This window comes from Telmatherina bonti, assembly GCF_933228915.1.
Source record: "Telmatherina bonti genome assembly, chromosome: 7".
In the NCBI taxonomy this organism is placed as follows: Eukaryota; Metazoa; Chordata; class Actinopteri; order Atheriniformes; family Telmatherinidae; genus Telmatherina; species Telmatherina bonti.
Genome location: NC_136625.1, coordinates 28,567,155 through 28,579,477, shown reverse-complemented (window position 1 = coordinate 28,579,477; position 12,323 = coordinate 28,567,155). Strand labels below are relative to the sequence as shown.

Here is a 12,323-nt window from a genome sequence, read left to right as displayed (position 1 = left end):
CTTTGACTCGCCTCCAACCTGCAGGTGTCTTAGTGTCTGTCTGTGTGTCTGTCTTCCTGTCAACATTGTTTTTTTCACCTCTCGTGTCCCTGCTGTCCTCAGGTGTTCTGTGGAACCTTTCGTCATGCGACGCCCTGAAGATGCCCATCATCCAGGATGCCCTCGCTGTGCTGACCAACGCTGTGATCATCCCACACTCAGGCTGGGACACCTCCCCACACACACAGGAGGACCGCAAGCTGCACCTACATTCCTCCCAGGTCCTCCGCAATGCCACAGGCTGTCTCAGGTCAGTTTTTAACAATATATTTAAGTTTTTTTTTACCTAATGCAGAATGTGTGGAAATAATAAATCTTTCTATATCTATATTAGTGTATTTCTAAGTTCAAGAAGGAAATATTGTATATTTTCAGCCACTTTGCAGAGTGTTTTAAGGGCTGTCTCTTATTACTATCTGCCCAAAGAGGAAAATAAAAGGCCCTATGAGTTCAACTCTGGGATATTTTTAGAAGGAATTTGGTGATATTTTTGCTTCTTTTTTCTTTACACACAGAAAACTGACAGACTAAGCTGCATTTAAGATGACTCACCTTGTCAGCTGGTGTACTGTAGATATGATGCTCGCTGAAAGCAGTGAGACAGCCATACATGTTCGCCTTCTTGGTTTTAATTGTAGTGGAAAAGTGACTATAAAGCTGACACAGTTCTCAACGAAATATATAAATTACTATAATTTTGGTAAGGAGAAGGTTGGACACAGTTTTACCATGTAGTGTCACTTTTAGGAAAGCAGAACCATGTATTAGTGTCTGTTTGCGTTTTAAAAGACAGTGAAAAGTCCCGTCTCATCACATTAATAAACTTCTCTTTCACATAATGTACATAAACACATGTTTTGTTTGCTTATTCATGCTTACTGCTGGTATTAGATGACTTGGCTCATTTCACTAATTAGGAATATAAAGAACAAGAGGATTACAAGCGAAGATAATTAAGGCATGTTAGATAATGGTGGTGTCAAACTAACCTCATAAACTAATACATCATCTGCCACCTTAATTAAACTGTGTGTGCGTGTGCTTAAATAAGAGTGTACTTCTTTTTGTTATCACACCGAGTCCTTTTCTAGTATGACCACCAAACATGGTGTTACTAGTTGTCCACTTAAGGACAGTTGGTCTGTGCTAAATAAACTAAACTTTCTCTTGGGGTCCTGCACAAGGTTTGGAAAGAAGCTTTTTACATACTTCATGCTCTAAAGACCCCAAAGGAATTTTTTTATTTGACTGGTTAGTTCATCTGCACAAGAAGCTTCAACTGCAAGTTGCACCTATGCAGCTGGGTCCGTGTGCTTGAATGGAACATTGTAAAAATTTTTGTGCTTTCTCACCACCTTGTTCAACTGTTTTATTATAACAATCATATTTATCTGCAGCATAAATATGCAAAAATGCAGAAGCGACAACTGTCCTCTTCATGCTATTTTGAGTTAACCACGCCCACCTCAAATGACCAACCAATCACACAGAGGAAGAAAGTTCTACCAGCTCGAGGTGTCGAGAACTGTCTTCAACCACGTCTTCAAGAACAAAATGATGTTGTTTTCTTCTCAGGGCCTCGAGAACAGAAAAAAGTTCTTGCCTCTTGTTGAGTATGCAGCAGGCTTATATCCCCAGTGTGCGAGAATTACTACCATTTAGTGGTGTGTTATTTTCATGCAAACAACAGACGGTCTTCGTTTTACGAACGAGTTCTGTTCCTATAGTGTGGCGTAACCTGAAATTCCACGTGAGTCAGATTTTTACCCTTAAATACCCCCTTAATCACTAAATAACTGTCTAAATACACATGTTTTACATCTTTAATGGAAAAATAGTACAGGCAATTAAAATAGACATTTCAGCTAAAACAAAAATAAATACACACGTAGTGATGCGTCGTCTCAGCCCCCGCGTCACGCATCGTAAGAGCTTATATGGAACCTCGTAACTTCAAAACTTGCTCTATTTTTTTTTTTTTTTAAATTTACATTTGTTTCATGAGTGTCGTAAGGTCAAAACAAGGAGAACCGCGTAACCCGAGGACTGCTTGTCGTGATTTCTGGAACTTAGCCGTTAGCTAGTAGCTAATGCTATTGGGTGAAATTTTGTAAGTAGAGGGAGGACATCAATCCCAACCCCCTTTGACAAATCAGCTGAAATAAATTAAAAAAACACAGGGACACCTCTGGGAAAATATGGCAGAAAGAAGTTCACGGTCGCCAGGTGGTATGACTTCCGTGAAGAGAAACAGTAACAAAAAACTTTTGCAACAAAGCTTTTCTATTGTAGGCTAACAAACAAATTTGCCATCTCTGTTGTTTTAAATAGCAAGTAAGAGTAAATTATCCAACTCAAATGGGAGGATAAAGTATCTGCTGGACAGCCTGCTCTGTTTCTAATATGACGGCAAAATAAACTGCATTGCATTAGCTTACGTCTCCAGCAGAAAGCTGCAACCTCCACGTCGGTTTTAAAGTCCCTCTTCCTAATGAATCGTCTCCACTGATCTGGTAAACGCAACACTGATGTAAACTCTCATTTTCTCTGGGTTATTATTTCTTTTTCTTTTCTTGGCTATTTTTTCTTCCCTCTCGAGGGGACAAAGGGTATTGATGGTCCTCCATTTCAATAGAAAACAGTAAGTTGAATGATCCACACCTGTCGTTGCTTGCTTTTCCTCCTCCCCATCTGACAACACATTGGGATTAACAGCTGAAACACATAAGGCTAACAAGTTTGTCCCCTTTGGGTTACCCTATTTAGAAATGGCATTACAACGTGGCAACAATGTGTTGAATGCGCCACAACTTATGTATTCATAAATAAGTTATTCTAAGCTACGAGAACACTTTCATGTGGTTGCGATTGTGATTTGACTTCGGTAAAATAAATATTTATTAAAGTACTACTAATTAAAAGCCACTGCTGGGATAGGATCTAGCTTCCCCGCGACCCTTCATTGGATTAAGCGGTTAGGATAATGAATGAATAAATGAATAATTAAAAGCCACTTTAACTTTTAGGTGTGAATTATTTGTGGTCAAGTTTAGGGTGTGTTGCTTGCACTGCAGTCCAGCTTAGCAATTCATTCTGTTAAATAAGATTTAAAATATCCAGCAAATATGAAATTATTAAACCCAAATTCCTCAAAAAAAAAATTATATTTAAATGCCACAGAAGAGTTAAAATTAAAAAAATGTTAAAAAATTTACCTGACAAGGACCAGTTTAACAGTTTAGTTTCTGTTGAGCTACATTGATTATTTTCTGCAGTGTTATGTGACTTTAGTTTATTTAAGCTCATTGTTAAGTAGTTGTGGTTCAAGCTGGCTGATCATAAATATTAATATAAAGCATAATCTTCTCAGCACCAGACAACAACAAATATATTGTTAACAGCAACCTTGTGAGGCACTTAGCTCTATTTTCCAGATTAACGGGGAAAAGAAATCAATGAACAAATAAATGCCAATGCTGCTCACTAACTCTGTAACTGCTGGATGATGAATGAGCGGCTGTTTCCTAACATGCAAACAGTTGAAAGGTAATTATAAGAGCATGTTGTGTTCACTAAAGATTAGCCAAATGCATTCTTTACTCTCAGTTTGTAAGTAAATAGCACCATTAAAAATGTACATTTGAGATATAATTCCAGCATCTGTAGCGTCTTGTTTACCACCACCAGAAATGGCATCAGATACAGAAATCATTGATTACAACTGTAACACATATTCGAGGTCAGGATCTGTCATACATACATCATATACAGATAATTCTTAACATGCATTGCAAATGGGACGCCTGGTTAACTGCCGAAGCTGTTTAGGAAAGTCCTTAAGTGTATTCACACATAAATTAGGATCTGTGAGATGTTTTCCAAACACTTTTAGTTCTGCCAGGGCTACATGATGAAATTTCTGTGGCTTAGTCTGAGCTCATAAATATTTCTTAAGACATGTCGGCTATGTACCAAACATTTTTAGATGTGTTATTCATTACCCTCCATCAGGCATTGGATCATGAAATTTAAAAAAAAAAAAAAGATTAAAAAGACAGATATCTTGCAGACAAATGACAAATAAGCTGGAAACAGCAATAACTTTGATAAGCTTTATTTTTATGGCTTCAGTCATATTGCAGCATATTTTCAAACTGAATGCATTATTTTTGCCTTAATTGTGCAACAAATTACCTCATTCTGTGTGTTTTTAACAGTTTGACGGAGTGTGTTTTAGCATTATTTTTACACTGGAATAAGGCAGAAGTGCAGCACAGGTTGAGTGGGAATCTCGGTGTGTGTACACCTCGGTTTGTGTCATTAAGCTCTACTAACACAGGCCTTGGTAGCCTGTAATAACTTTACATGTGCAAAAATGGACACATCTGGTAGCACAATGTGTGGGTATTCTTGAGTCTAGCAGTGTGTGCGTGTTGCAGGAGATAGCTTTGAGTGGCTCAGCTCCCTAAACTCGAAGAGCTAATTCATCTTTCTCACGCCTCGTTAGGGAATGCTGGGAGTCTGATTAAAGATTGAATATTTCATGGCGGGTTTGGTATATCGCCGGCCACCTGCTCTCTCTTTTTTTATTTTGCTCCTTCCATCTCCCATTATCCTCCTCCCTTTCTCATTTTCTCCCTCGCTCTCTCTGCCTTCCCTCCTTCGGTTTCTCTTCCCTCGCTCTGACCCCATCTCATCGCATTACTCCATTTCTCCCCTCTCAATCATATTACGCTGCTTTTATCTCTCTCTCCATCTATTTTTCCCCCTCAATGCCTCACTGTCTCTCACTTTAACACTCACACGTTTTCTAGCTCTGCTAATTCTCTGTTGTTAGCGCTCCTTGTGCACATGAGGTGTTGTGTCAGCTAAAACTCAGATTTTAGATTGTGTGCAGTGACTTAGCAGATGTGATGCAGACCCTACAACTAACGGAGAGAAGATTAACCCATTTATTGTAAGCTGGGACCTCATTTGCACTGAGTGCGCTGCATACGCAGATTAGAACACACTTTTCTGAAAAGTGCTAATTCAGTATCTGGCTCGCAAACAGCAACAGTTTGGGAATCATGAAAAAGTAACAGTCTGGCCATTTTATTAGCTAGTACAGGGTTGGATCCTGTTTATTATGAAAATATGCTTTAACGCTCCGTAGCAATACTGATGCAACCCTACTCTAAAACGACAAGTGCAGGTGAAAAGAAGCAGGTGCCCATCAGATGCCTCATTTGCTTATGTTTATTTACTGAAATATTACATATTTTCTGAATATTTAATCTAACATATGTGTGTAAATGTTGTCCGTCATACTTCCAAAACAACATCAGTGTTGTCAGTGAAAGAATAGAAACTGTTATTGCCAGTGTGTTGTACAATACTGCAGAATTACAAAATTTCTTCACCACTCACACACTCCAACACACATGTGCACACAAGCAGGCATCTTTGAACATAGATTGGATACACGGTAAGGAACTGCGCTAAAAGTTCATAGAAAAATGAAGCTGCATCATTGATTAAAAATAAAAACACGTAGTTCAGATGGTGGAGGTTGGAGGCAGTGGGATGGGGGTGCATAAAATCAGCTCATGGATAGCTGAGGGATGGAAGCTATTGCTCAGTTTGGTTGTATGGCACGTCAGGACACAGTGGCGCTCCCCACAGGGCATCAAAGAGAAGATATGGTGGAAGGGCTTTGTGATGATTCTACAGACTATGCATTGGCAGTGTGACCTGTAAGGTTTTTTTCAGAGAAGGGGGGGGGGGGGGGGGGGGACCAATAATTATCTCAGCCATAATTCCTTCTCTCTAGAGAGCAGCTCTGTCTGCTTGTGTGCAGCTGCAAAGCCGTAGCTAACAGGAATATGTCAGTATGCTCTGTTGAAACAGTGGTAGTGGTAGACAGTTATAGCAGACCAGAGAGGAGGTTGTTCTTTCTCAAAATCCTGAGGAAATGGGAACTCTGGTGGGCCTTTTCCACTACAGGAGTGCTATTGACATCGTATTTCATGTTAGATCTCCTGAACTTAAAGCTAGACACCTGCTCCACCTCATGGTGTCTGATCCTCAGTGGTAGCTACTCGTTCTTGTTCGGTCTGATCTCCACTCATCAGTCGGTCAGGCTGCTGACTTCATCCCAGTATGCAGTCTCATCGCTGTCTGAGATGAGACCTATGACAGTTGTGTCACATGCAAACTTTATTATGGTGTTTGTCGGGCATGCAGGCTCCAAAAATGATCTCGATGAAAGCACTGAGATTGTACCAAACTCAACCAAGGCTGACTGCTCTGTAGTGTTGAATGGAACAGTCAAGTAACATGATAGATCTATGGGAGTTTATTACTGTGATTGATCACTGACACGTTACAACAAGTCATTTCTCATTAATATGAAGGATTCAGTTACTGTAGCTTTAAATGGGAATATTTTTTCATGCTTTGCCTGACAGGAAAGAATGACTCAATTTTATTTTAAATGCACACTGTGTAACATATTAAATATCAGTCACAAAAACTGTAAAAAAAAAATCATTTAATTTGTTTTTTCTATTGATATCGAATCATTTTGGTAATCACTTTGTTTTTATTCTCCTACAATGAGCCATATAAATATACATAACATGTGTACATGTATTTGTGCCACCAATTATACAACAGTGTCTCTGAATGGACAAACTAGTGTATATGTTTAGTAAGAATCCTTACACTGCAGTACCCTAAGCCTTACCCACCACTGGGATAAGTAATGTCTTAAGTCCAACTACATCACCACCTTCTATGCAAAATGCATTATCATTAATCATGACTAAAGTTAAAGACACAAGTACACATGTCTGCAATTTTAAGTGGTTACCTGTAGGGAAGTCAATGCTCCACATGAGACCACAGGATGCACTCACAGATAAAAATATTTATATATATCTTTATGTCAGCGTGGCATTTGAAGTCACTTTAATAGTAAACCTTACCTTTTATGGTCAGATAATACTCCAACTGCTGTTATTTTTAAACTGATTTACTAGGAAACCGTTTAAGAACCCTCATCATCCCATCCATTTCCCAGTCATTTTAATGGAAATGAGCCAATCAAGTAAAAGGTGACTTGTGCATTCAGAGTCCCATTTAAGAAGATCCTCTTTGTAATTAACCAGAAACTGCCTTCAGTGGCCACACTGGGAGAAATTTGATTTGCAGACAAAACATACATTTTAAAGAATGAGATTCATATGTCTGGATTTAGGCTGCTCTGCTGAAAATATACTGTACAGGCCGGAAGTACACTGCATGAATGTGGCAATTTAATGAAGCCCAAATTGCTTCATTTACAGTCCGGACTTGGTAAAACATATTTGGATGAAGAAAGAGGAACACCATTTCCTGACTCATTAGTCAACCAATCAGAGCAGACAACTTTTGACAGAGATGGATCTTAAAGAGGCCAATAAAAAATCAGAAAAAAAACTATATTTATTAAATATTAAAGTCTATGTCTATTCAAGTAAGTAGAATGATGAACCTGTAAATGAGCACAGCTCTTTAAGTTACCAAATATTAACGATTTAAGGGAACTAGATTATGTTGCTCATTCTTATATTACTATTTATTTTTTATTTTACTTTTACTTTGCATTTATAGTTATTTATTTTATCTCTGTTTCTTGCTAATTCTTTGCTTATTTTTTTCATAGTAAGAACAAGGAGAGCAACTTGTTTGTTTGTTCGAGCATGGTGAATAAAGTGATTCTGATTCTGATTCTTTTACCTCACATAGCTGATTTAGTTGTTTCTGTCGAGCTATGTGGCATATCTGTGACTTCAGTTTCTGAGTACAAGGCAGCATTTTGTATGCACTTATTAGCACATAACATAAAATCCTTCATAATGATAGAAAGTTAATGTAGTTCCTCGAAGTAATTAGAAATTAAAAGGATGTAAAAACTATTTATTTGTGTAAAAAAAAAATGAATCGAACAAAGCACATTGGTGCTGCATAACTCTCTCCCTAACCCCTTAAATGAAAAGTCAAGCTAATAGTGCTTTAGCAGCTGGAAACCATTTTGCATCAACGCTCCCAGCATGTGCATCTCTTTGCCTTTTAAATTGTGTCAAATCAAAGTATAGTTTACCTCCTCGCCGGCTCCTAGAAAGGCAAACATCTAAACTTGTACACATCCATATATTTCAGCAGACACACTAGACAGACAGAAAGAAACAACCAAGTGTGGGCAGTTCTGAACCTTTGCTGAAGTTTAGTTCGTTCATTGATCAGGTATTTGTGTGTGTGTGTGTGTGTGTGTGTGTGTGTGTGTGGAATAGGAACGTGAGTTCTGCAGGTGAAGAGGCCCGGAGGAGGATGAGGGAGTGTGAGGGCCTAACGGACGCTCTGCTCTATGTCATCCAGACTGCTCTGGGGAGCAGTGAGATCGACAGCAAGGTAACACACACACAAGCCTATCAGGAGCTGCCACAAATATTCACTTGTCTATACACTCATATCGAATACATTATGACAAAAAAAAATGACACACCTGCGTGTTCACATTGTGTGAATTACTGCCAAGGCGAAATGCGTCATAATGAGACAATTTATAACTCGCATTAATTTATGTGTCATATAGAAATGTAATAAGACTGTATTTATTCTCTTGACACAAATATCACTCCACATAAACTGCATGCCAGTGCTTATGTATTTATATTCAAACGTGGTGAGTCACAGAAAGACGCGAACAGATTAAGATGTTTTACAATATTCAGAGCTAATTGTTATCAAGATGCTCATGTTTGAGTTTACTCCGCAGTTATCTGTAAATCTGAAGGATTTATCACCCCTCCCCCCCCTCTTCAAACCACAATCCTAAATCAGCTCATGTCTTAAAGCAAACTGTAGTATAAGTTGTACTACAAGTATTTGTAATATTATAGAATATTGGTGGTTTAAAAAAGGGAGGTGTTAGGTTGACGTCAAGTGCGGGGGATTCATATGCGGACTCGGCTTGGAGTTTCAAACAATGCTTTATTTGCTTCCTTCTGATTTCGGTTTCTTTCCCAGGTGGATGCGGAAGATAGGTTAGTCGGCAGGCAGACAAGCGGGGAGGTAAACCTGGCGGTCAGAGAGGCGGGCAGGCAGGCAGGCGGGCGAGCAGGCAGGCAGGCAGGCGGTAGGGCAGCAATCGGGCATGCAGGCAGGATCTCAAAGGCGTTCAACTATCTGGCGATGAACAGCAGGCTGGGCAGATCTTAAATAGTGCTGCTGCTGATTGCCAAGATGCCGATCAGGTGCTGATCCAGGTGCCAGGATGCCAGACACGCCCACCAGGGAACAGGATCACAACAGTACCCCCCCCCTCAACGGGAGCCACCAGGCGACCGAAACCGGTCAGGATGAGCCCGGCGAAAGTCACGAACCAGGGAGGCATCCAAAATGAACGAGCGAGGGACCCAGGCACGCTCCTCAGGACCATACCCTTCCCAGTCAACCAGGAATTGAAGGCCCCGACCACGACGGCGCACATCCAGGAGACGTCGGACCGTGTAGGCCGGGCGACCAGCCACAAGCCGGGCGGGAGGAGGGGGCCTGGAAGGAGGGACCAGAGGACTGGATGAAACAGGTTTAAGTTGGGAGACGTGGAAGGAGGGATGAACCCGCATGGATCGGGGGAGCTTAAGTCGAACCACAGTAGGGTTAACGATCTGTTGAATTTCAAAGGGGCCCAAGTAACGAGGAGTCAGTTTCTTGGCATCGGTCCGCAAAGGAATGTTCCTGGATGAGAGCCAAACCTTCTGACCAGGGGAATAACCGGGCGCAGGAGTCCGATGACGATCTGCCTGGCGCCGATTCTGTTCCCCAGTTCGGAGCAGCGCAGCCCGAGCCTTCTGCCAAACCCGTCGACAGCGGCGGATGTGAAGCTGGACAGAAGGCACAGAAACCTCATCCTCCTGGGCGGGGAATAGTGGCGGCTGGTACCCTAGGGAGCATTCAAAAGGGGACAATCCAGAGGCTGAGGAGGTGAGAGAATTGTGCGCATACTCAACCCAGTCCAGATGTTCACTCCAAGAGGATGGGTTGGTTTCTGCCACACACCGGAGGGCAGTCTCCAAGTCTTGATTCGTCCTTTCAGCCTGACCATTGGTTTGGGGGTGAAATCCTGATGACAGACTCAGAGTGGCTCCAATTGACTGACAAAAGGCTCGCCATACCTGGGACGTGAATTGGGGCCCTCTGTCAGACACGATGTCGGCGGGCAGTCCGTGGAGCCGAAAAACGTGATGAACCAGTAGGTCAGCCGTCTCCTTGGCCGAGGGAAGTTTGGGGAGTGCGACAAAATGCACGGCCTTGGAAAAGCGGTCAACAATGGTTAAGATTGTATCTTTACCTTTGGAGACGGGTAGGCCGGTGACGAAGTCCAGGGCAATGTGGGACCATGGCCGGCTGGGAACAGGCAGGGGTCGTAGAAGACCGGCTGGCGGTCTATGAGAGGCCTTACTCCGGGCACAGGTGGTGCAGGCAGCTACATACTCCCGAGCATCCTTCGCCATTGTGGGCCACCAAAACCTACGCCTAATGAGGGATAGGGTGCGTGTGGATCCAGGATGGCAAGCCAGACGGGACGAGTGACCCCACTGGAGGACCAAGGAACGGACGGCATCTGGAACAAATAGGCGGTTAGGAGGACCTGTACCTGGGTCAGGTTGCTGTTGCTGGGCTGCGAGGACCCTATCCTCTACTTCCCAGGTAACTGCGGCAACAATGCGGGTAGCAGGCAGGATTGGGTCCGTGGAGGAAGTGGATCCTGAAGTGAACTGGCGGGAAAGGGAGTCTGGCTTCTGGTTCTTGGACCCAGGTCGGTACGACAAGGTGAAGTTGAAGCGGTTAAAGAAAAGGGACCAACGGGCTTGACGGGGATTTAGCTGTTTGGCTGACTGCAGGTATTCCAAGTTCTTATGGTCTGTCCAAATGAGGAATGGCTCCCTAGATCCCTCCAGCCAGTGACGCCACTGTTCGAGAGCCAATTTAATGGCTAGGAGCTCGCGATCACCGACGTGGTAATTTTGTTCAGCTGGGGTGAGGCGTCGAGAGAAATAAGCACAGGGATGGAGTTTCTGAGTCCTAGATGATCGCTGCGACAGCACAGCTCCAACTCCTATGTCTGAGGCATCGACCTCAACCACAAATTGACGACTGGGATCAGGGTGGAGGAGAACAGGGGCTGTGGTGAATAGATCCTTCAGTCTACGGAAAGCCTGATCTGCAGGTTCAGACCAGGTAAAGGGAATTGATGGAGAGGTAAGACGAGTGAGAGGGGCTGCAATCTGGCTATAGTTACGGATGAAACGGCGGTAAAAATTAGCAAATCCCAGGAAGCGTTGCAGTTCTTTCACAGAGGTGGGGGCAGGCCAATCTACCACCGCCTTGACCTTCTCCGGGTCAGCTCGGACTTGCCCAGTCTCAAAGATGTAGCCGAGGAACGATACAGTACTCTTATGAAACTCACATTTCTCAGCCTTGACAAATAAGCGGTTCTCCAAGAGTCTCTGTAGGACCAGTCGGACGTGTTGGATGTGCTCAGACTCGTTCTGGGAGAAAATGAGGATGTCGTCTAAATAGACAAAGACGAAGCGGTTAAGGAGATCTCGTAACACGTCATTAACCAGGGCCTGAAACACGGCAGGAGCATTACATAGTCCAAACGGCATAACACGGTACTCAAAATGGCCCAAGGGTGTCCTAAACGCTGTTTTCCATTCGTCTCCCTCTTTTATCCTGACCAAGTGGTATGCGTTGCGAAGGTCGAGCTTCGTGAAGATTGTGGAGCCATGAAGGGAATTGAAAACTGACTCCAGTAGGGGTAAAGGGTACTTGTTTTTAACTGTGATTGCATTTAAGCCCCGGTAGTCAATACAAGGTCTAAGTGAGCCATCCTTCTTGGAGATAAAGAAGAATCCAGCTCCTAGGGGTGAAGAAGAGGGCTTAATTAATCCAGCTGCTAGGGAATCTGAGATGTACCCCTCCAAAGCCTCCATCTCAGGTCGGGATATGTTGTACAATCGGCTGGTAGGCAGCGGGGCACCTGGGAGCAAATCAATGGTGCAATCGTAAGGTCGATGAGGTGGCAAAGCTAAGGCCTTGTCCTTGCTGAAAACCTCCATTAAATCGTTATATACTGTCGGTACTGCAGACAGGTCTGGGGCAACGGGTTGAAGACCAGAAACGGATGAGGTCAAGGGAATAGCCGACAGAAGACAGGTGGCATGACAAAAGGAGCTCCAATTGATAATTCTCCC

The 12,323-nt window shown here is 42.8% G+C and overlaps 1 protein-coding gene across 2 annotated transcripts in view; it reads left to right on the top strand.

The window, feature by feature from the left end:
* Nucleotides 1-12,323, top strand: part of ctnnd2b (catenin (cadherin-associated protein), delta 2b) — a gene marked incomplete at both ends in the record, with an annotated part of 131,940 nt that overhangs the window by 102,409 nt on the left and 17,208 nt on the right. For both annotated transcript variants that reach the window (XM_079243242.1, XM_079243241.1), the window contains 2 exons: nucleotides 103-289; nucleotides 8,355-8,472. In XM_079243242.1, coding sequence (XP_079099368.1) covers nucleotides 103-289; nucleotides 8,355-8,472 — 305 coding nt within the window. The remainder of the gene's footprint in view (nucleotides 1-102; nucleotides 290-8,354; nucleotides 8,473-12,323) is intronic.